The 22,258-nt window shown below is 41.0% G+C and overlaps 1 protein-coding gene across 2 annotated transcripts; it reads right to left on the reverse strand.

The window, feature by feature from the left end:
• On the reverse strand, nucleotides 1-20,702 carry LOC144661351 (uncharacterized). 2 transcript variants are annotated; one of them, XM_078522086.1, is made up of 25 exons: nucleotides 20,580-20,702; nucleotides 19,904-19,942; nucleotides 17,141-17,295; nucleotides 16,365-16,610; nucleotides 15,375-15,527; nucleotides 15,158-15,285; nucleotides 14,939-14,997; nucleotides 14,314-14,593; nucleotides 13,827-13,995; nucleotides 13,516-13,623; nucleotides 12,585-13,033; nucleotides 12,009-12,112; nucleotides 11,548-11,861; nucleotides 10,766-11,115; nucleotides 10,276-10,458; nucleotides 9,758-9,824; nucleotides 5,917-9,602; nucleotides 5,137-5,843; nucleotides 4,586-4,990; nucleotides 3,932-4,155; nucleotides 3,273-3,426; nucleotides 2,466-2,784; nucleotides 1,890-2,087; nucleotides 1,161-1,489; nucleotides 1-661 (listed from the first exon to the last, which is right to left on the reverse strand). In XM_078522086.1, exons 1-24 carry the CDS (start codon nucleotides 20,623-20,625, stop codon nucleotides 1,168-1,170), a joined length of 8,865 nt encoding a protein of 2,954 aa, XP_078378212.1. In that variant the 5' UTR covers nucleotides 20,626-20,702; the 3' UTR covers nucleotides 1-661; nucleotides 1,161-1,167. The 2 variants fall into 2 exon arrangements, with proteins under 2 accessions (XP_078378212.1, XP_078378205.1); XM_078522079.1 differs by having other exon boundaries at nucleotides 15,158-15,294.
• Nucleotides 20,703-22,258: the final 1,556 nt, after the last annotated feature.

A 22,258-nucleotide genomic window follows, 5' to 3' on the forward strand; every position in this document is an offset into this window, starting at 1 on the left:
TTTAAATGCTTCAAAGAAAGTTTAATGCCATCGTTGACGTTCAAGTACAGATCACTTGATCTACAAGCTACACTTTGGAACCCCTTCAGTATTAATAATGCCAGCGGCAAACCCTTTAATTTGCCGAATATAAATCTAAACATCTTATCTAAGCGGCTCCCTCTGTAAAAAGTACTATGATAGTTCTATCAATGCTAATAAAACAAAATGGTTAAATGAGCTACAGCTTTCGGTTAAAAAGCTATACTTTTAACAATGCCGATAAAACAAATTGGTTAAATGAGCTATCGCGCAAACAAAAAAGCTATATGTTTTGTCAATGCCAATAAACCAACATGGTTAAGTGAGCTACAGCGCTTACTGATGAAAAAAAAAATGCTATATTTTTATCGATGCTAATAAAAAAAGGTTAAATGAGCTATAGCGCACAATGGAACCCAAAAAAGAAAAACAAAACAAAACGTATCAACGCATAAAACTCAAAACTACTAACAGAGAAAGCCAAATTACAAGCTCTAAAAACTGCCACGAAAAAAGTTACTGTATTGAAAAATATTTCAAAACAGCTATATGTTGGTAATTTCATTGCGCTCTAACTAAGCTAAGATGATTACTTGTGTTGCATATAATATCCATCCGGGCCGGTTCGCAATCGTCAGACCTGAAAAAAGCAAACGAACAAGGGTTAGAAACACCCTCTCTGGGTAGAAAACACTCTTTAAATTAAACTACAGTTAGCAGCGATGGGAACTTTTCATGCTAGTTAATATCTTGAACATAACCTGAGGAGTTATGGATGTCTAGACGTGCCACGCCTAATATGGTGACTTTCTAAAACTAATAGCCGATAGCGTCTTTTGACGCCAGTGCGTGACTAATTATTTGTACCTCAACTATTGGATTGGTTTTATCCATATTAGTCTTAATTTTAAGGATCTAATTTTGATTTTATCATAACGCCTTAAAGGCTATTTTTTTTACAATTGTTAGGGGGGTCGCACTAAAGACCGAGACAAGCTCTCCGTCACAAGGATTTCTGGGAGTCCAGCTTGCGTTGGTTTAAAACGATCCCAGAACTCCAATCGCCGAAAGCTGGCTCCTCGGTCTTCCCGCTTTCGGGCGGAATGGCGTTAAGTAAGAGCCAATAGAGCCTCACTTACGTTTTGTTTAGTAGCAAGAAAGAACCGTCTTGCAGATGGTCTTTCCTCTTCCGACTACATCAGTGACGCACGTGCACTGTTTGCAGTTCTCGATGTCATCTTGCACTTGTCTACGGATCGTCTCAAACACCCGTCTTGTTTGCCAGATGTTTGGATGTGGTGTCGGGTACTCGAACGTCTTCAGGTTGATGGCGACGCCTTGTGTTTTAGTGATAACTTGGGCGTATTCGTCATATTCCGGTAGTTTGTCTGACCATTTGGTGACCTTGAACACTCCTTTCTTGGTGTACAGGTAATCGAACGTATCCACTGCAATCGCTTTCTTGTACCTGAAACAAGCGAAAGGGAAGGAAAAATCAGTGAAACGATAACAAGTAAGAGTGGACATGTTATAGTTTGAAACAGAATTTGTTTCATAAACTGAATTGGTCGATCCATAGTCAAAACTGAATTGGTCGATCCATAGTCCAAACACTTCGAATTGCGTTAAAAATACTCCGCTGCGCGTCGTATTCTCTCTCTCTCTCTCTGGTGTTCAGAAATGCAATTAAACGCTGTCTCACGTGTCTGAGAATATAACTTCGCTTCCTTGATTCGAGACAAATCGGTTACATTCTTAAAACAGTCTAGAAGCGGTGTACCGCAAATTAATTTCAAGTGTTTGTTTGCACAGCTAAACACCTTGACATAAAATAAAGTTTTATTTTTATTTTCAAATTCATTACTTACGGGAACTCTCCAATCACCACAAGTCTCGCACTGATGTTCTTGAGAGCCTTAGCGACTGTTTCATTGGTTAAGCTGCTATGATTGACACGGATGCTGTTCGTGACAAGAATGATGAGTTTGGTGGCAGCTGGTCTGAAGGGGTACTCCGCTGCCTTCATCAAACCAAGATAGCCGTCACTTTCTGGGAACTCTCTCTTGCTGTAAATTGAAAACAAGCAAGTAAGAAAAAGTCAGCTTCGACCAAAATGGTTTAACAAGGTATAATGCCTAGGTGTTCTAATACGTTCTTATTAAAGCTGAAATACAAAAATTCAAAAATAAATTAAAAAGTGCGCGCCTTTGACAGAGAAAATTAAATCGCAAAATCTGAACCAAAATGCCATTTCCCTTAATTTCCATTGTGTCTATAAAGCTGGTCAAATTTTCAAAACTATCATTTATATAAAACGTATGCCAAGTAGGAGAAGGGATCATCCTCTCGAGCTTTAAGATGTCCAGAAATGCTCTTTTCTGTCCAGTTGGGCCCCCCCCCCCCCCCCAAAAAAAAAAAATTAGAAAAATACAAGAGATTCTTACCTTTTGGTGAATTCCATATTCCTGATCACTCTAGCCGTGAAGTCCTTGGCGTTACTGAAGAGTCGTCCCTTGATTGTGTGAGCGTGACCGGGCCTGTGCACTGGCGCTTTACCGCTGAATCCTACCAGTCCGAACTGCGGTGACATATTCTCCCTCTTCAATTCCTTGTCGAGATGCTGGACGAAGTCAGGCAAGAGATCGGCGACGGACTCCATCTTTTCTCCTTCACTGCACACGAAAACAACATCTACCTTGCGATTTGGTGCCTCCTTCCAGGTGGTGTTCTTCTCGTGGACAACTTCGTTGACTTCACAGGATGCTGTGGATGGAAGAAATACAACACAAGTAAGTACAAGTTAGGTAAGTTCTAACTCTAAATTCTCCCTACATTATCAATACAATATCAAGGTAGGAAATGTGGAGAATTTAGAAAATCATCAACATAATAATTTTTGTGTTGATAGGACAACAAATTCTCAGAACTTACATAAAAAGAAATGCACAACATTCAATAAGGAGAATTACGTTTTCCATCATGCAAGTCCACAAAAATGGCTTGTTCTCTCTCTATAAGCTCAGTCTCTTGAAAATTAGTCCAAGAAAGATACAAAAACGCAGGTACTTTTGTTTCGCAGCTCATTTCAATTGTAGGTTCTTTATCCACTGGTAAAGTTGTAAATTGAAGAAATACCATGCATATCTAGATAATTTGTTGGATATTTTTGTTTTTGTTTGTTTGCTTATGCTAACTCTCACAGATTTTGAATCCGACAATTTATCACAGAAGTACATTATTTTCAAACTCACAGCATTCGTCTGGTAGAGTAATCTCAATTCCATGACGCTTGCATTCCCGGACATAAGCTGCAGTCACGTTGCAGTGCAAAGTCTTCACTGGAGCAGTAATATCGCAGTCCTGGTAATCAGCTTTGCATGCAGCCACGAAGTCAACTGGATTGACCTAAACAATATTAGGGAAAAAGGAAGGGTAAGGAATTATTCAAAGTGGCTTTACAAGCGTTTGTAATGTTGAGCGATAAACGCTAAGGTTCGGATGAATACAATAGACCATTTTACAGTTGTCTGCTCAGTGATTAAGCCCTTGAATAGTAGCGAGGCTGGAGGTGACCTTGTTTTGATACAGAACTCACTGCTTTTGTTGTTTTTTGTGTAAATCAAGTTGTCCTGATGCTAACTAGTTTGCATTTACATTCATGAGAAAAGCAGAGAGGTTTGTATCCTCCCTCCCCCCTCCTTTGTGATTGGCCAGAATGATCGACTTGATTTTGGTTTACGACATTCGAATGAGAACCTTTCTGTTAGCTAAAAGTGAATCTAAACTAAGGCAAAACGGCCTTAGGTCTACTATAAGCAACTTGGGAGGCTTTAATGTCATGAGTCATTCGCGCCTATTTCCTAAGTAAGAGCAGCCAAAAAAAAAAATTAACGCAAAACAACGGTTATACCTCAGAGAAGCATTTGCTTAGTAGCGAAGTATTCTTCAGGAAGAGCTCATCACAGCGTTTACTCTCTAACTCCGCTCTGTTGCAAGGCACCTCGCTCTCTCGCTCCACCTTGCAGTCACCACGTACAAGCCAGGAGTTGACGAAGTCAGACAATCTGGTTCGGTTCTTGCCAGTCGGGGAGAGCCAATCATCGCTTCGTTCACCATTGTTAGTGCCAAGGAGACCTAAAGCCAGGAAGGGATTTTAGTTTATTGACTCGTTTTAATAGTCCCAAATGGAGAGCTATCCAGCAACACTTTCTTATCAAAGATTCAACGTCCAGTACGCAACAATTCTGAGACTTTAAAGAAAGTTTTGGCTACATGTCGAGTCCAGGTGGAGGCTTTTATTTCTTAGAACCTATGAAAAACGTCATTCACTCGAAAGCTGCCGAGAAGTACTTTGAATTAGTGTACTAGAATTATATATTTTTTTTTCAGTTCCAAAATGACATTTTGCAAATTTGGCAAAAAAAAGTTGTAAAGAAGTAAGCGTTAGAACGGGCTCAATCGATTCTATGTAATGATGTGGTAAATTCTGTGTATTTCTCCTAAAGTTAGACTACCCCCATTAACCATCTGGGATATAATAGTGGGAACAGTTCGTTCTACGTACCAGCAGTTCTGTTGTGATAGAAGCCAGAGACAACATAACTGCAGATGAAGTGTTCCATGTCGCACTCCACAGAGAAGCCGAAGTCATTAGTCAAGTTGATGTAAGGTCCATCTCGGACAACGGTCGTGTTCTCAAACTTCACTGGCAGTTCATCGAACAGACTGCTCTCCAAGACGTTTTCGCTGACAATACCCTGTGACTTGACGACGCCATTGCGGTAGATCTTCACTACAGCATCCTGGGTGATGACAATGATCGACTCAGAAGCGGAAATGACTGTGAAGTTTCCGTCCTTGAAGTCACGTGTCACCAAGTACTGGCAGTCAGAATTCTTGACGTCAGGGAACCGGAAATATCGCTTGTCAAAGGTGTAGACATGCTTTCCGAATGTCATGGCGGTAACGTCTAGTGAAAGAAAGGTTGCAAATTAGGAAGTGTATAAATACTTGACGAATTTGGGCGAGAGTACAAGTGGATTAGAAAAGAAGCGAAAAGAAAATAATAGTGACTGGTTTAAGAGTACACAACTTATTTTCCCCACTATGACTTACTTTGTGGTTGAAGCATCTCCACAATATCTTCTGGCTTCAGTTCACTCAGCGCTTTCAGAGTCCTCCACGTGGTGAGCACAGGTGACAGAGTCCTATTCAGGTATTCACGAATGGTTTGGTTCAGCATGCACATGGTGTAGTTAAAGGTGTGATCGGTGATGTTCATGGTGAAATTCATCACGCTGAAGTAGAAGTATTTTGGAAGATGGGCATTGTGGCAGATCGTCTCGTTGACCAGTGAGCCGTTTACGAAGCTGGCTGTGGTGTTGACCACAGTGTAGGTGAGGTTATAAATGGCGCGTGTCCAATTCGCGGTGATGTTGACGGCGGTCATGGTCAAGTTGTAGGTGCTGTTCAGGAAGAGTTCTGTGATGTTTCTGGTAGCATTCAGCGTGGAGGCGGTCAGGTTCGTGTAACTGTTGGTAAACTGATGGAAAATCTCGGTGAAGTTCATTTGCATGCTCAATTCTCGCGGGTATGTGAAGCTACTGTTCATCATCTTCTCAGTCACTGTTGTGTTGGATGGGTAATTGGAAAGGAACCAAGTCATCGCATAGACGTTCATTTCTATTGGTTCAGCAACATATCTGACCACTCGTGGGAAATAGAACCGAGTGTAGTTTTGCCAGCTGTGGTTGCGCATTACGCTGACCACCTCGAGCATTGTTGAGTTCCACCTCTTCAGAACAGGACGTGTCCACGGCATGCTGTTAAAAATAAACATAGTTGGTTAAATATTTTAACCTTCTCTTCAGTCGCTCAAAATCACTTACGTCTTACCTGTGAGTCCAGTTGTAGTAATGTGTCGTAAAATTCAACAGCTCCCATGTCTCATTAAGGGGTTTGCTGAAGTTGGTCGATGTCAGCAGTTGCACCGTCATGTTCCAAACCTGAGTGGTCATGTTGTGAGTGCGGTTGATATAAAGCTCGATAATCTCTTGCGTGGTCTTGTTGCTGGTCACATTAAGGACATTTACGGTGTCGTTGACAAGCATAACAACAAAGTCCGTGACGTTCACCAGCCACTCGTGGGTTCTGTTCACACGACAAGCTGTGGACCTTACCGTTGCATTGTACACTTCGAGGGTCTTATTCAACAGGCCTTCAATGGCTTGGTACAATGTTGTGTTGGAGGTGATGTTATGGAAGGACAGACTGATGTTCACTGGATATTGAAGGGATGGAAGGAACCATTCCAGCGATGAGTTGCAGATGGTCCAATTGTGGAAAAGCTCGTAAGTGAAGTTGAAAACGCTGATATTGAGTACTTCGGTGAAGTTCTGCCAGACCGGGTACACGACTCCTCCAAGGAATGACGAATTGTTAACATAGCCGGTAATGTTCACGAGTATTTCCCTGGTAATATTGTAAAGCACAGGATGTGTCATGTTCAGGATATACTCAGTAACATTGTGGGTGAAATTTCTGAACACCAAGCTGACGTTCAGAAGAGCTTCTGTGAAGTTGACCGTGCCATTCAGCAACTCTATGGTAAGATTGTGAACACCTGGTAGGTAGGTCTTCAGGTGATAGTTAATGGTCTTGTTGGCGATTGTCCAATTTCCAATCTCACTGACGGTTCTGTTCAACCAGACAGTGAAGTTGCGAGTGACGTTTCTTCCCCAGTCAGTCAAATTGTAAACGAAGACTTCATAGGTTTGATTGTAACCAGTCAAGTTTCTGATGATATTCGTGATGTTTCCAAGAACGGCTGTGGTATTAACGTGGTCGGTAAAGTTCTGAAGTATCACAATCAGCTCTTCAGTAATGTTTTTCAGGGTAACATCGCTGAACTTGACGTCGTAAATGGCATAAGCCAGGTTATAGTAGAAGCGTGTATAGTTAACTTTGTTGCTCTCGCCGTGGAAGTACCTGAGGTAATTTGCAGTTACGTTAGGGATGCTGCGGGAGGTGACGTTCAGCAGATGTCTGGTGAGGTTGACGAGATTTTGGGTGACGTTCTCCGTGGTGTAGTTCCACACAAGCATCTCCTGTGTGATGTTTCTCAACACGTACTTAAAGTGCGTCCGGAATTTGGTCATGTTCACTCCACCCAAAGTCGCATTAAGGGTGATATTTGCCAATTTGGTTGGAATGTCGCAGGTGAAATTGTTCAAGGCCCTCCAACCATCTCTGACAGATGTCATGTTTAGGACGTCATATATGGTGTTGTCAGCTCTTACCTCTCTGCTCCACTCTGTATAGATCTCAGTGCCATTTATCCTGTAGATCGTGCTGTTCATGTGCGTCTCGTTGTCCGAGAACACCTTCAGGAACCACGTTACGTTCTGGGTCGAAACATTGAAGTACGAAACTCTCTCTGTCGCGTTTATATACCAAGCCATGGAGCCGTTGAATGCTGTTTTGTTGAAGTGGTGCCAGGTGCTCAGGTTGAAGAAGGCACTGTGGGACACGTTGCACGTCCTGGTCACAAACTCAATGGTCCGGTTCCACAAGGTCAGGTTGGAAACCACGCTCATATTGCTGGCAAATCCATTCCACATAAGCGTTTGGTTGTAAACAGTTACATTAGCAGTCGCGTTGATGCTGGTGTTGAAGGTTCCAGAGCAGTTCAGACTGACTGTAATGTTTGGAAGGATATCAATGGAGATATTGACGTGATTGATTTCCCTGTTCCAAACGACGGTGTGATTCAGGACTTTCTTTGGTTGGTACTGGACAAGAGATGTGAAGTTGAACATTTTGGTCGTGTTCTTCAAGACACCGATCCAGCTGACCGTCCTGTTGGGTGTGTAGCCAGTGATCCTGACGATGTGATGCAGCACTTCCGAAGTGGTCTTGTTCACCATGGACACTTGAGCGCCATAGGTTCGGTTAGTGAAAGTCAGGTTCAAAACGAGGTCCTTCTTGGTCGTGGTGTTGAAGAAGACGAACGTGTAAGTGGTATTCAACACGACGGTTGTGCCGTTCTTGATCCTGTGCGTGATGTTAATGCTGCGAATTTGGTCCACTTCAGGTAACATCTCAGTGGAGAAGTATGTGTGATTCAGCTCTGCACTCCAGTTACCCATCGAGAAATTAAAGTGGAGATTCTTGGTGGTTGTGGTGTTGGAGTAGGTGGCCGTCAGGTTGAAAATTGTCCTGTTGTGGTAGGTGCAGTTTACCAGAATTCCTCTTGCCGTGGAGTTCGCAAACCATGTTGTATTAACCGTTGCAGTTGTGTTCAGACTGGTAACGTTAAAAATCAAGGATTTCCGTTCCGTTGTGTTTACATAGCTTAAGCACGTCGCCAAAAGGGTGAAGTTTGAGTGGGTGCCATTGTAGTAAGTGCTGTTCAAGCAGATTCCTTTCTCTCGTGTAAAGTTCTTCAAAGACCCGACGAGCACGATGGAATGGTTCAGATATGTGATATTCAAGCTGACATTCCTGATTTCAGGGTTGTAAATCCACGTGGTATTCAAAGTGATCGACCTGTTCTGGTGAGTGATGTTCAAGTGGCAAATCTTGATTCCGTCAGTTGTGTTCGTCAAAGTCATGTTCAACGAGGATGTCTTGTTAAAAGTCGTGACGTTGCAGTAGAAAACTGTGATGTTCTTGTCGGTGGAATTGACGTACGCTTTGTAGCATGACAGCATCTGAGTACCATTGCTAGACACGTTCACTTGGGTCTTGTACATATTAGTGACATTGACATACGTGATATTGATGGTGATGTTGTTATTCAAGATTGGGGTGCTCCAGGCAGGGCAGCTTACGTTCCAGGTCACGTTCGTACTTCGGTCAGTCATGTTATGCTGGCCTCGCAGATGCAGGGTGAGGTTCAATGGCCGATGTGTGATGTTCAGGGTCATGTTACCTGTCGTGTTTCCGTTGAGGTTGATCGATGTGTTGAGGTACAAAACAGAAATTGAAATGTTTTCTGTGGTGTTCTTTACAGTCGTGTTGGTCTCTAGATGCCACAGATGCGTGTCATTCATCACAAAGAAAGTATGGTACAACGATCTGTTGAAAAGCGTGACATTCAATGCAAGCCCATAGTTGATCTTGTGGGTCTTGTGGCAAGTGCTGTGAAAGTAGAACGCTGTTATATTTCTAGTCACATTCACAGTGATATTGACAGCGTTGGCGATGGGGACGTGAATATAACCGATGGTGGTAAAATTTGTTTGATTGGTACCAATGCTGACATTCCAGCGGTACATCTCTTCAGTGCGGTTAACTGTGATGTTGCAGAAATACTCCCGTTTGAAGGATCCTCCGGGGGTGCTAATAGCAATGACCGTCTTGTTCGTGTACTCGTCTGGCTTGGTGAAGTTGGCCTCAACTTTAAAGTTCGTCAGCAGCGGATCGGTTCTGTTGAGGTAGATGGAGAAGTTGGCAGGGCCGGTAAGCGGGAAGAATGGAGCGGTTTTGTTGTACCAGGCCACCGGTATGGAGATGTTGGAACAAAGGTTAACGCCCATGAGCTTGGTGCTGTTAAAGATGTCCGTGGTGCAGATTCCAGTCTTAAATTAGAAGAAAAAAAGAAAAGGCAAATTAATCAGTTTGTGCCGCTAGACGTTTTAAGTTGGTTACCTTACCTGCTGCAATTAAGAATCAATGGAAAAGATAGAATGTCGCTGCAAATACTGTAGAATTAAAGATAAGAAATTGCTCTTACCGTGTTACGATGTTCCAGTCCACGGATCGGGATCTTGACGTTGTTGATATGGTGGAAAAGGGAAGTGCTGCAGTGCATAATAAACGGGTGATTAAATTCTAATTTCTCAACAGATTACTACTACAGATATAGAACGCATGCTATCGGATCTTAGGACCTAGTCACCAATGAAAAATTTTGCTTTCGTGATATACAATTCTCCCAACAAGCACTGTTGGGATTCTATCAGTAACTGTTTTGAGAATTTGTATGCTGAGATCAAGGGCATCATGATCAACACATTTTACTGCAAGGTAGCAATGATATGTAATGCAAGTGAGACTTGCATTTTACCAAACCGTCTTTGAGCATGTAGCAACATAACAGTCTTCACTCATTAACGCTTTTACGAAATCAAAAAGATCTCGAGGCGTTACTTGCGTTGTCATGCAATCGTCAAAGTTACGTGACTGCCCTGATTACTGCGGCAAATAAGTAAAAAAACGTCACAAAATAACAAAAATGGATTATGCCCTTACGTGATGTTCAAGATCTCTTGTGGCTTCTCAGTGATGTTGATGTGAGACCTAATCCCCTGTTCTTCATTGTAGGTCACGTTGCCTTGCAGTTCAGTTGAAGTAGAAATTGAACCATTGAGCAGTACGCCTGTTGAGACGTGGAAGGCGTCTAATGTGACCTTACCAGAAAGCACGATGGCAGTGCTAGTGAAGAAATAAAAAAAGAAAATTAAATCACTTTATTGTAAGCAAAAGAAACCCTGAAATATGTAAATCCGTCACTGTTTAGCTACAAATTAATGGAACATGTCCCAGAGTCAATGTGGACGATACAACCATTCATGCACTTACATATAACGTCCAAAAATAAAATGCTCTTTTGACGCCCTAGGACGTTTGCAGGCTATATGGAGACAGCGCTACTTCCATCTCTTGCGTTTCAGTAAGTTCTATTCATGAAAATGCCAACCACAAACAGTAACGTATAAAGCACCCGTGACCATGTAATTACCTTGGTTTTACAGTTCCCTTGACGACGGCTTTCTTGATGCCCCAGAAGAGATTCAAAAGGTCCGCTTTTCCCTGCACGTGCACGCTGGTGACAGACGTGCCATTGATGCTTAGGTTCAGAGGTATTCCAAGGCAAGTCGGGATGACGTATGTCTCTTCTAGGAACAGGACACTCTTTGTGTAAGTTCTGTCAACTCCTCGTGACAGTGTTCGCAGCAATTCAATGAGGTCGGCCAGAGGTATGTCATCTTCTTCCAGCCACTTAAGGTCCTTCAGGGTAAAGAGGTCGAGCTCGTTGCCAAATATTTTTAGAGACAGGAAACCACTGGGCGTCATCGTGCGTAGGTTTACCTGTGTGACAAATGAAGAAGAGTGGTTCTAATAAGACACAGTTTGCATTCAGCTTCTGAATGTTTGCTGAACTTATGAATATTCAACAAAAAATCGAAAAGAATTTTGCTCACTGCCATGGAAGAAAGGTTTAAAGTCATAGTTTTCTGACGTGCAAATACGTGATTTTCTGTAATATACAAAAATACCTTTAAATCGAAGAAAAGCTCAAAAGATTACTCTACTAAGGTAGAAAACCAACAAATCGATAATACTAAACCGACAGAAAGGAACGAGGATAGCATAGTTCTGGAACGAGGATAGCATAGTTTGGGATTGATTACGAATCGCTATCCGTAATGTGACCTCCCTAACCCTAATACAAAGTTTTCATTTTCTACTGATTGCTGAATGAATGCAAGGGTGTAAGTCTTCAAGGATATTCAATCTAACCTTGCTATCAAGAGTTTCCACGTCAACCAGGTTATCAGCATTCCTCTTCTCCACTTCCCTAGGGTCATTTTCACTCTTCTTCATCATTGGTGTTTGCACAAGTCCCCGGATGTGGTTGTCAGGGAAGTACCCTTTGTGTTCAAACAGTTTCTCCCAGATGATCTCCAAGCCCTCAAACCGCGTGCTCGTCTCGACCACTGGGAAGGCTCCGCCCCATAAATCAAGTGTCACGTTAAGCTCAGCGCTTCGCGGGAGAAGACTCTCTGGGTGGTAGATTACGTGACTTTCGGTGCTGAAGCCAAGATTGGTTTCCTCTGGAAGATAGTAACAACGAGATAAATTAGGTATAATGAAGTTAGCAGGAGAGTCAGCTTAAGTCAATAAGTCAGTCATTGTGTCAGTGAATCAGTAAGTCAGTCTTCAACTTACATTGCAACTTGTAGTGTATAGTATATACTTACCATTGATGTAACTTCTCTGCATGAAGCGTGACTTGTAGGTGGTGTTGAATTCACGAAGGGGAGTTTCTCTCTCCTTAAGAGCCTTCTTTATGATTTCGCTCAGTCTGCCGGAAAAGTAGAAAAAAAGTATTACTTTGAAATTTTTGTGCGTAGTGTATATAGGTGAAACTTGCTCTAGTATTAAGGCAAACAAAATTTCGTTGCAGTTGGTCAAACAAAAAATTTCTGCATTTATGGCGAGACCAAAGTAAGCTTTGTAAGGTCAATCAGGTGATATTGCTTTTCTCTTTCGATGAGGTCGATGAACATTCCAAACCAAAAATTGACAAATAAAACAGGACTCGTATGCAAAAAACATCAGAGTTTAAGAATGATCTATTGAAAAATTATTGGATTTGAGATAGTTATGTATCTGTCAGGTTTTTTCTAAGCATCGCACATATACAAAACCCCTGAATTGAGAATCAAAGAATGCTATGTTTACTTTGCTTAGTATCGGCGTCCAGACTTGAACATAACGCCCTAGAGAGATACTCATACTAAGAAGTCGAAATTCAACTACGAGAAACAACTTACGTCTTTCCGAATGTGGGCTCCACAGAATCGTTCATTTGCTTGAGATGGGTGCTCACGAAAGCACCAACTTGGGTGTTGATTTCTTCATCCAGCACCTCCGCTACGAACCTGACAGTCTGTTCACTGGGGTATTTCAGCAGAGCAAGGTATGCCTGTAGCCGCACCTCAGGGTCTTTACCAAAGTCACCAAACACCTCCCTCTTCAAAGACTTCCACGTGTCAGGGCAATAAGGCAAGCGTCGAATGGTCTCAATGGCAACCACGGAGATATTCAGGTAGTTGGCGCCTTGTGAGCATTTCACGAGCTCTGTTCCTTTGGATCGCAGACGTCCTGCGTTGCCGATGGCTTTTAGCGTGACGATAACGTCATCTACCGTTGATGGGGTGGCATCGCAGTGTTGTGGAAGCTGTTTTTCTAGGTAGTCAACGGCATCCATCACCTCAGATTCCTGAAATAAATATTTCATGTAATAAATCAGTTGTTCAAGTTTCACAGCTTGAGTGGCCAGCCTACTTAAGAGCTCTGAAAATACCAGTCCCCTGAAAGTCATAGACACTCTAGGAATATACGTCCCCCCCCACCCGGTTAACAAATCCTTCAGTTATTTTATTAGTTGACTACTTAAAGTATAAGGCAATGAAAACCTCAAAGCAACACAGCTTCTTTCGTTAATGTTGTTGTACGTTCTTTGACTTCTAGACACGCACAATAAGAGAATGCAGCGACGGTTCTATAAGCTTCTATAGCTCATACTTAGGAGTCCTCTTGAGAGTTTACTAAATAAAGCTGCCATGTAGCGGAAATACTCAAATTACTTTTGCAACCTTGTAGATCACAAGCTTGTGATAATGTTAGCCTTTAATAAAAGTCTTGACAGGAATTGAGAATTTGAGCAGTTTGTCTGAGAAATGTTCTATTAAAAATACTTACAGATTCTCTTAAGCACTCGTCTGGAACTTGTTGGCAGTACTTCCTGATCATAGTTCCGAGGGACAGCAACGTGGTCTTGGGTAGATTGTCCTTTTGTTGCAGAAGGTCCTGTAAAAGATAACACAAAAAAATAAATGTCATATAACCCCAGCGATCAGTCAAAAAAGTGATGTCTTGTCTAACAGCCTCCTTGGTTACTGTAGTAGCTTGTAGTGTTGCATTGTAACGAATTCTTCTCAACGTCAAACGGCGTTAGTCTGATTTACATATATTAAGGTTTAAAACTAATTTTACAGTAAATGATTACTTACGATTACTTCTGTGAAAAGGTATGGTGATGGATTTCGCACTGAGCTCATTCCAGTCAACAGGTAGGTCACGTGTTCAGGTTTAACTTGTTCGTAGTCCCTGATTGCCTCGATGATGTATCTCAGACATGGCGTGGTACCACATTGAGTAAAGGCATCAAGCACATACGCTCTGAAAGAATATGAAAGGTAAAATTAAAGCAAGAAAAATTGTGGTATCTATTTATGCTTAATATTTTGGTTTTGGGATAGACCTTACATTTCCCAGGTGATATCACTTCGTTTAAGGTTCATGAATTCCATTCAATGACCCGGGGTGAAGCAACGTCTGTGATATGTCTACAGTCTACCTAACATGAAGTACACATAACACAAAACGAAGTTGCATCATGTGAGTGCCTTTAAACCACTGGTCGTCTTTAACGTCAAGTGCATGACATACGACTGCAAAAGTTCCTTTTACATTTGAAGTTTTAGAACTGAAACTTACTGCGATTTCTTGCATTGCTTCTCTGTGAACTCTCTTTCTTGTTCGTCTTCACAGTTGTAAAATCGAGTCCAGACGTCTCGCAGCGATTTTACGTCAAGCTTTCGGATCGAGAACACCAGATTGGTAAATTTAATCGCGGTGATCGGTTTGGTCTCGTTGATGGGCAGGACGGTGATCAACTCTTCTAGAATGACTTCTGCATCCTGAGAGTCAGTCTCGTAAACTGGTTCGTTGTTTTCCGGATGGGAATGCTCAAACATCAAGTTGGACTTTCGTCTCTCTATTAGACAAAAGAATCAAGTTAAGGAATTTTCTTAGAGTACCTTTGCTTACATCCATTAGTACCTGAAGACATTCCGACCATTCTTGTCTAGTTGGGAAATAATACCGGCTTCTTTGTCAGGATACTCTGTTACCTATAATAAACCAATATCTCGCGGTAACATTTTTTCTGCTCAAAATTAACAGGGCTGTACAGAGACGCGAAGGACATCAATAAAAATGAAATGAAATGAGCCAAAATTAATTTTCGTCTTACTGTGAATTTGTATGAGAAGATGCCTTTTTATGCTTGAAATAATCTATTTTATTTATATTGTAAGTTTGCAATGAAAGAATGTATTACCTCCGTATTCGTAGTCAGTGAACAAAGTCCAGGTTGTCGACTCCAAGGTCAAATTCAAACTGCAACGAAATCACAAAAGAGATCAAAACTTCAACTACACAACTCAGTATCGTACTAACCCCCGATGTTAGGTTTGTGTGACTAGTGATAGTCTAGTGATAGAGTACACGAAATTATAGCATGGAAAGTCAAGCGTTACAACGGCAAGGAATTACTTACGTGACATTGGTTATCACACCAGCTCCGTTATAGCTGAAGGGTCGCAACAGGTGTGTTTCATTACATTCTACGGTCTTCACGTGGTTTTCCACAATGTAACGACAGAAACTGGTTGAGTTCAGAGGACCCTGCACAGTGTGAAATGAGAACCAAAATTCTTGTAAGAAAAAAGGGTTTCTGCGGACTGTCATTAATTTGAAAGTTTTTTTTTACTTACCGAGTTCACGCCATACGTGACTGGGTTGAGCTTGGTGACATTGTGTGACCGCTGAGTGCAGTTGGTGAAGTTCCTGGTTTTGATGATCTCGGTCTCAGTCTTCTTGACAGTCACGGTCTTGTACTCGGATGAACAGTTTCCTGACACGTCAACCTGAGTGATAAGAAAACAACGAAAAACCAACGTTCACTTGTTGTTTGTTTTACAAGATGGGTTTGTCAATAAAAAATATTTAAAAAAGATGGGCAATTTGGCATGCCCAGCAAACGAAGCAAAATGCACGACTTTTGCTTTTTTTTATTTGATTTTTTTTTTCAAGACAGGAAACCTTGCATGCCCAACACACATAAAAGCCCACACGCGTATTTGTTTAATTGTTTTACAAGATGGCCAATCTTGTAAACAAACGAGAAAGCCCGCACGTTCAACAGGCCTAGTGTAAGCCCAGCATGAGGCACGGGAAAAGTCATGTCAATTTGCCACGCAAAAAATAATATTTTAAATGCTGTTTTTTTCAAAATTTAATACTTAGCCGTGAACCCAAAACAAAAGACCAATTTCCTACCAAACCAAGAAACCATTCGTTCATTTCTTAAATTGTTTGTTTTCACATCAAAGACAAGAGCTAGTCGACTAAACAGGTCTGTACAAGGCATCGCCAATACAACAATCTTTTGAAGGTTTTCCTTTCGTACTTGAAAATTTCAAAAATAAGCCAAAGACGATGAAGTTCAATAACTAATGAAGTTGAATTGAAGCTTTGAATCAATCCTTCGTATTCCAAAACCTTTTATGCACCATCACTCGAAGGCTAAATAGTCTCAAAGGTCTTTATTCTCCTCACTAAAAGCCACACCTTCCATTTAATTGATCTTTTGAGAATTTGGCAGCTCATCAAGACAATTGCCAATAGTTGATGATTTACTAGTTTCTCATCACCTGACACCTCTCAATTTATGGATATATTAAGGAGAAATTAGATCTTCATACCTCATTAAGAACAATACGTGGTTTCTCAGTGAACTGCAGTTGCAGAGCGCTCAAAATACCACGTTTGATGTTTGTAACGTACAAAGGTTCTGTCCTGACAGGAGATACCGTGACGAAGCGGCCATTGTTTTCCGTGAAAAACAGGTTATCTGCCTCGATAGCAGACCTGAAGCTCTCCTGGTTTGGAGATGGCCTGAACTTTGTCTCCTCGTCAGGGGTGGCTTCCAAAAGTCGTACATTTGTTACCTGAAAAATAAGACGAAAAGTCAAGTCAGTCCCTTTACGAGCACACAATGCTGATTTTCTCAATTTACTGACTATATATTCTAGATGACAATTTCTATGCTGGTTGACATTATAAACATCTTAAACTAGGCCTCTCAATAAGCTCAAAGCAAATTTCTGCTCAATAGCTTTCTTTTGAATGGCCAAACGATAGGATTTCAAGGTCTGCAAGGTATCACCTTGTACAGCACAGTACCTCACATAAAAGTAGTGCTCAATTTGAATGGTCACACAATAGGTTTTGATCCACAACCAGCTTTTACAGAATAAGAAACAGAACAGTCCATTACTTTTTTCGGTTCCACAGACATTTAAATACGAAACGCACTAATTCGAGGTTTAAGTATAGCTACGAAAGTGTTAAATGGTTTTAATTTCAAGCTTCGAAGTCAGAGTTAATTGAAAATTGAACATCATAAAAGCTTCGTCATAAAAGCTTTGCAGAAAAGTCCAGAACTGGGGTGGAAGGAATTTTAAAATAAAATACAAACCCTTAGAAGATGCCGGCATTCTCCGACTCCTTCGATCACACACTTAGCCTCGATTCGGAGTCCAGTGGTCTGATTGGTTGTTCCGTTTACACCAGTCACGCTAGTGGCAACATAGCGATATGTGTACCTCACGTTGGGCTTAAAACGTGTGGAACCTGGGACAAACAAATACGTCACGTCAACAGGGAATTCACGTCACGGGTCATGTGTCAAAATTTGGCTAAGACCGCTTGTATTTGTCTACAGAAAAAAATATAAACTACTGGTTGCAAATATCATAACAGTTAGAAATTTGGCGGCGATCCATCTGGGGAAGACCACCACGTTGAACACTTTGTTTGTATTAAATGGATACTTAAAATCACGCCCATAATCCCTAAGCTTTCACGACTTTGCACGAATTATACCTGAATACCATAAAAGTCCCGCTTTAAGCCCTAAGGTATCGCAAATTCGTGCGGGATTTGTCAAGAAACTTCACTGGGAGAAGGCAGGGTGTGCGGTTGCTTATAACAGGGAAAAGTTCTAAATACGACCCTTACTTTACGCGACAAAGGACTGTCTTCAATTTTGCTGCTTTCCAATAAAGTAAATGTGATAGATCACTACAAATTCTGCGAAGTGTTTACCCCGAAATAGGCCAAATTTCGTGACGCACAACAACCTAACAAACAGTCATCCTTTTCTTCAAGAAAAAGTCACACTATCCAGGTCTAAACATTTGGTAGGTGTTTTTTTTTGTTACAAGAGTGATAGGTTCGGCCCTCCCTAGGTGGGTTAGAGGTAAGGGGACATCACGCACGCCACTTACCACAAAAATGATTTTTTTTTTATTTGGAGTGAGTAGTCATTAGAAATCAACAGCGCAAATGCACGTCTGGTTTGATAACGTGTAAATCACAAAATATGAAAACAAGCCAACCAAAAAAAAATCACAAATTACAATAACAAACGATCGTAATGTAAACTGGTAAAGGAGAAGTTCCAATTCCCCCAAAAGTTCAGGTAGAAAAGCAAACTTGACTGTTTATAATTTTTTGTTTAAATTCTCTTCTTTTTCGTTCTTTTCTTTTAGTTTCGCTAGTTTTTGATTTTTTTTTTCGAAACGAGTGCGTGTCCTCAGGTGCATTCTTCACTTTGACATGAGTCTTTCTTGGCGTGAGAACAAACCGGTTTGTTTATTCCCGGACGTACTAATCTTGTTGTACATGTTTTATACAATGCCAGTGCTCTTGACCTTTTAACTAATGTCAAACGGGTTTTCTAGAACGAAATTCGATTCGTGTTTCGCAATGTTTTAATTAACTCCCACGTATTTTGATATGACTTTTTTTGTGCCATTCCAATATTTTCAACAGAACCAATTGTTTGATATCGGTTTTCGGACTCTTAAACGTGATAAATTTAACAGTAAGGCTCTGATTTTTTGCTGGGAATTATTAGAAACAAGATCAAAGCAATCCTATGAATGGATTGCTTGTAGATTTGTTTAATACGTAGTTCAATAAGAAAGATAACGATCGATTACGTAACAAACTGACTCGAATTTGTGACAAAAGTACGAGCTGTCCCTATGAAGGGTAAAACGAGGAGAAAATTCTATTTGCAGCCATTAATGTTCGTAAATACATGTAAATAAAAACATATTGTAGGTCGTTGTCGCAAAATTGTGAAATTTTTATGCGTTCGTGTTTCGCAGTGTTTTTCTTCCACATATTGTTTTGATCTTTAGCTTTTTTATATTTATGAGGCTTTTTATCCTTTCCGCCTATTGAAAACAAGTTCAAGCTTGTCGGATGATTTGTTGTCACGTGACACAGTTTTCACGTGAAACCCATGTTCACCCCACACTTAAAGCAGGTGTTTCACGTCATCCCACATAAGAAAACCTATCCAAGCCATTTCATGTCAGCAAAAAAAGAAATCTTCTTAGTTGACCGGAAATCTCAGTTATCAAAGATAACTTATTATCATACACGAAACTTGCCATGCCATGATATTTTTAGGCCGTATCAGCAAAGATGATTATGTATCATGTGCATATACATGGGTAACATGAGCTGTTCACGTGTTCGTGATATCTACATTGCAGATCGTGTCAACGGAGGAGGTCAAATAAACCTGGGAAAATGTCCAAATTTTTGACGAAGGTGACCGAACGGAAAAAATCGAAAAAGGACCCTCTTGACACATCTGAGGAGGTAACGAGCCTTTTCTGTTGATTTTTCTCGACTCTAAAGAAAAATAAGTGAAAAGCGCACGTCTTAAAATGTACTTTTTCCTGGTGGAGGAATTTAGTGAAATGTTATCATTGTAATCAAATTCCCTTTTTCACAGAACAATAGCAATTAGTAGGATTTTTGGAGAACAATGGGACAATAACCGTTTGTGAAGCAAAACTGCAATTATTTGCTGTGCAAGGTAGCTTTCTTTAATCTTGGACCATTTGCAACTTTTACCGAATACACGTTATATATCCGCATTACTAAAATAACTGATCGCGAATTTCCGAAAAAAGACATTTTTCCAGCCTTCATCTTGAAAGTTTGTCTGCGCAATCTGAATTTTCCAATTTATCACTGAAACTGCCCTCAACTTCGCTTCTTGATAAAAACAGTGACTAACGTATCTTTCTTTTCTCAAACAAAACAGCTTTTGCCTGATAGAGCCACCGCGCTAAAAGTAAAGAAAATCTAGCCCAGCCGATAGTGAAAGTATGATATCAATGCGACGTTTTTGCTTCCAAAAAGTAAATATGTGTACCTGTCTCGCAGAACTCGTCCACGTTTCGTTTGACAGGAACTGCAAAATGAGAAAACAAGACTATTAGAACAAAATAAAGCACAAAAAAAAACCAACCCCAGTTACCCGTGGTGAAAAAAACATTAAAATTTGTGTGAGTGCGTGTGTGATGCTAGCGACGATATAGGGTTTCAATTGTTCCAAATGGTTTTTCCCTGACGAAAAAGAAACTAAATTTAACGCCCACTTGAAAGAAACCCGTTGGAGAAAAAAGAAAATTAGCTCGAGCTTTTTGCTGCGTTGCAATGGAAGCTGACAAAACGATGGAAAAACGGTAATCTACGCCCCTCCTAAAATGGGCAACCCACAAGATGAACCAAATCATTTGCTTCTTCCAAGCCCAGAAGACAATCGCAGTGTACAGGCAAAGCAGAAACATGGCTCAGTAGGAAAAAAAATTCGCAAGAGCTTGCGTGAGTTATCACGTTTTGGAACAGCGTTTTGGAAAGGCTATAAGTCGGCTGTGTCTTGAAGCTGCGTAGCGTACGGAATGCAGAAGTTCTCCTAGATGAAAATACGTAGGCGAAAGCAGTAAGGAAGTATTAACTAATGGCGGCAGAAGTCAAGTAGGACGAGGGCAAGGGTATAAATAAAAAACATTTTCCACAAAAGCAAAATACTAAAAAGCCTTCCTTACCAGCTAGCACTCCGCCGATAAACAGGCAAGCTATCAGTACTCTCATCTTGCACAGTTATGTGTTGGAGCTACTGCTAGAGCTACTGATGAGGGTTTGGAAAATACAGCGCTTTTATATTGACGTGACAGTGTCAAACAATACCGCTGGTGTAACAAAACACCACAACATTTTATTTCCTTTCAAAGACGAGTATATATCTGGTGATAATCTTAGATTAGAAAATCCACAGGGATCTCTTAGCTCACGTGAAACCCACAAGGAATTACATGAATATTTTAACTGGCCTCTAACCTCTGTGTGCAGGCTCGTTCGAGCAGGATTTCTGTTAAGAATTTTTTTTGAGGTCGTTTTGTGATTCGTGACTTTTGCGATAAACGTTTGTAACGTGAAACTTAAACCCCACCTTGCAGCATTATTGTATTGTTTTAGTTTTGTTACTAAATTAACTGAGCGATAATCGCTTTGGATGTTTGATGGATCGTTGATTGGGCTTGCTCTTTGTTGTAAGCCAGACAAAAATATCACACCGAAAGCTAAAAGATTATCGCGAAAAACTTGATCGCTGCCCTGTTCAAAAATAAACAAACTTTGTTAATTACTTCCGACGTCTGTCACTTGCAAACACTCCTGGGATTAGGTTAGGGGATAGCTTGCACAAAACTCTCGGGACTGTGGACATTCATGAAGCGGCCAAAGACCCAAAGAATGAAGGATGAAAATCTGACTAGATCAAGATTTTCTAATGGAGTGTGCGATTGTGTTTTTTTTTTTCTTAATCCGTGTAAGGTACGTACTACGAATCTTTGAGCGTCGTTATTTAAATGGTTTGTTCGTCTATGACAGTGGATGTGCAGCATTTCACTCCCCCCCCCCCCGCCCGTCCGCGCGCGCCTTCGCTTCCCATCCGCAAATCGCATCAAATTGCCGACTACGTATTCCTTTACAAGCTAAGAATTTCTGTTCTCAATATACTTAACCACATGCGGTGGAAAGCCTTTAACCTCTTGAAACCCTCAGTTGGAAAAGTTTTTGTTTGTCGTCTTTTTAAACAGGCAAACTGCAGTGATTGATAAAAAATAGAGAAGACAGCTGAGATTCTGGAATTTGTCGAAGCGCTTCAAAGCTGTCAACAACATAACAATGCTCGTGCTTATAACCACGAGTAAAAATAGACGTGCATGACAGAAAACCAACACTAAATATTGTGCAATATACACCAGACCTGCCGTGCGAAACAGAATGCAGCAAATTTTACGATAAATTGGGCACCATCATTTTCGAGACTGAACTATGTTGTACTAGGTATAAACTCTTTACCAACCCTTTCCTGTTTGAATAGATGAAAACGTTGGAGACGGAGGGCTGGGTGGACTGAGCTGGTGGAGCTTGGAAGAGGGGTTTTGAGAAGGGGTCTAACGGCAGATAACATCTCTCCCCACATCCCTTTCCACTTAACAATAATCTTCTTCTTCCACCATTCAATTGGTAATTTCATCTTTTCCCTTTTTCTCTTAATTCCAAGTCTCTGTTTACCCAAAAACTTGTCACTGCAATTGCCAACGTTCACTTTTTTATTTTTTCTGTGTCTTCATCCCGTCCCTTTTATCAATCGACAGCACGTCCCCCGTTTAAAGACCCGGTGAATGCCCGGGTAAAACAAGAACGTGATAGTGTTGAT

This window comes from Oculina patagonica, chromosome 1, assembly GCF_052425735.1.
Source record: "Oculina patagonica isolate OP01 chromosome 1, crgOcupat, whole genome shotgun sequence".
Lineage (NCBI taxonomy): Eukaryota > Metazoa > Cnidaria > Anthozoa > Scleractinia > Oculinidae > Oculina > Oculina patagonica.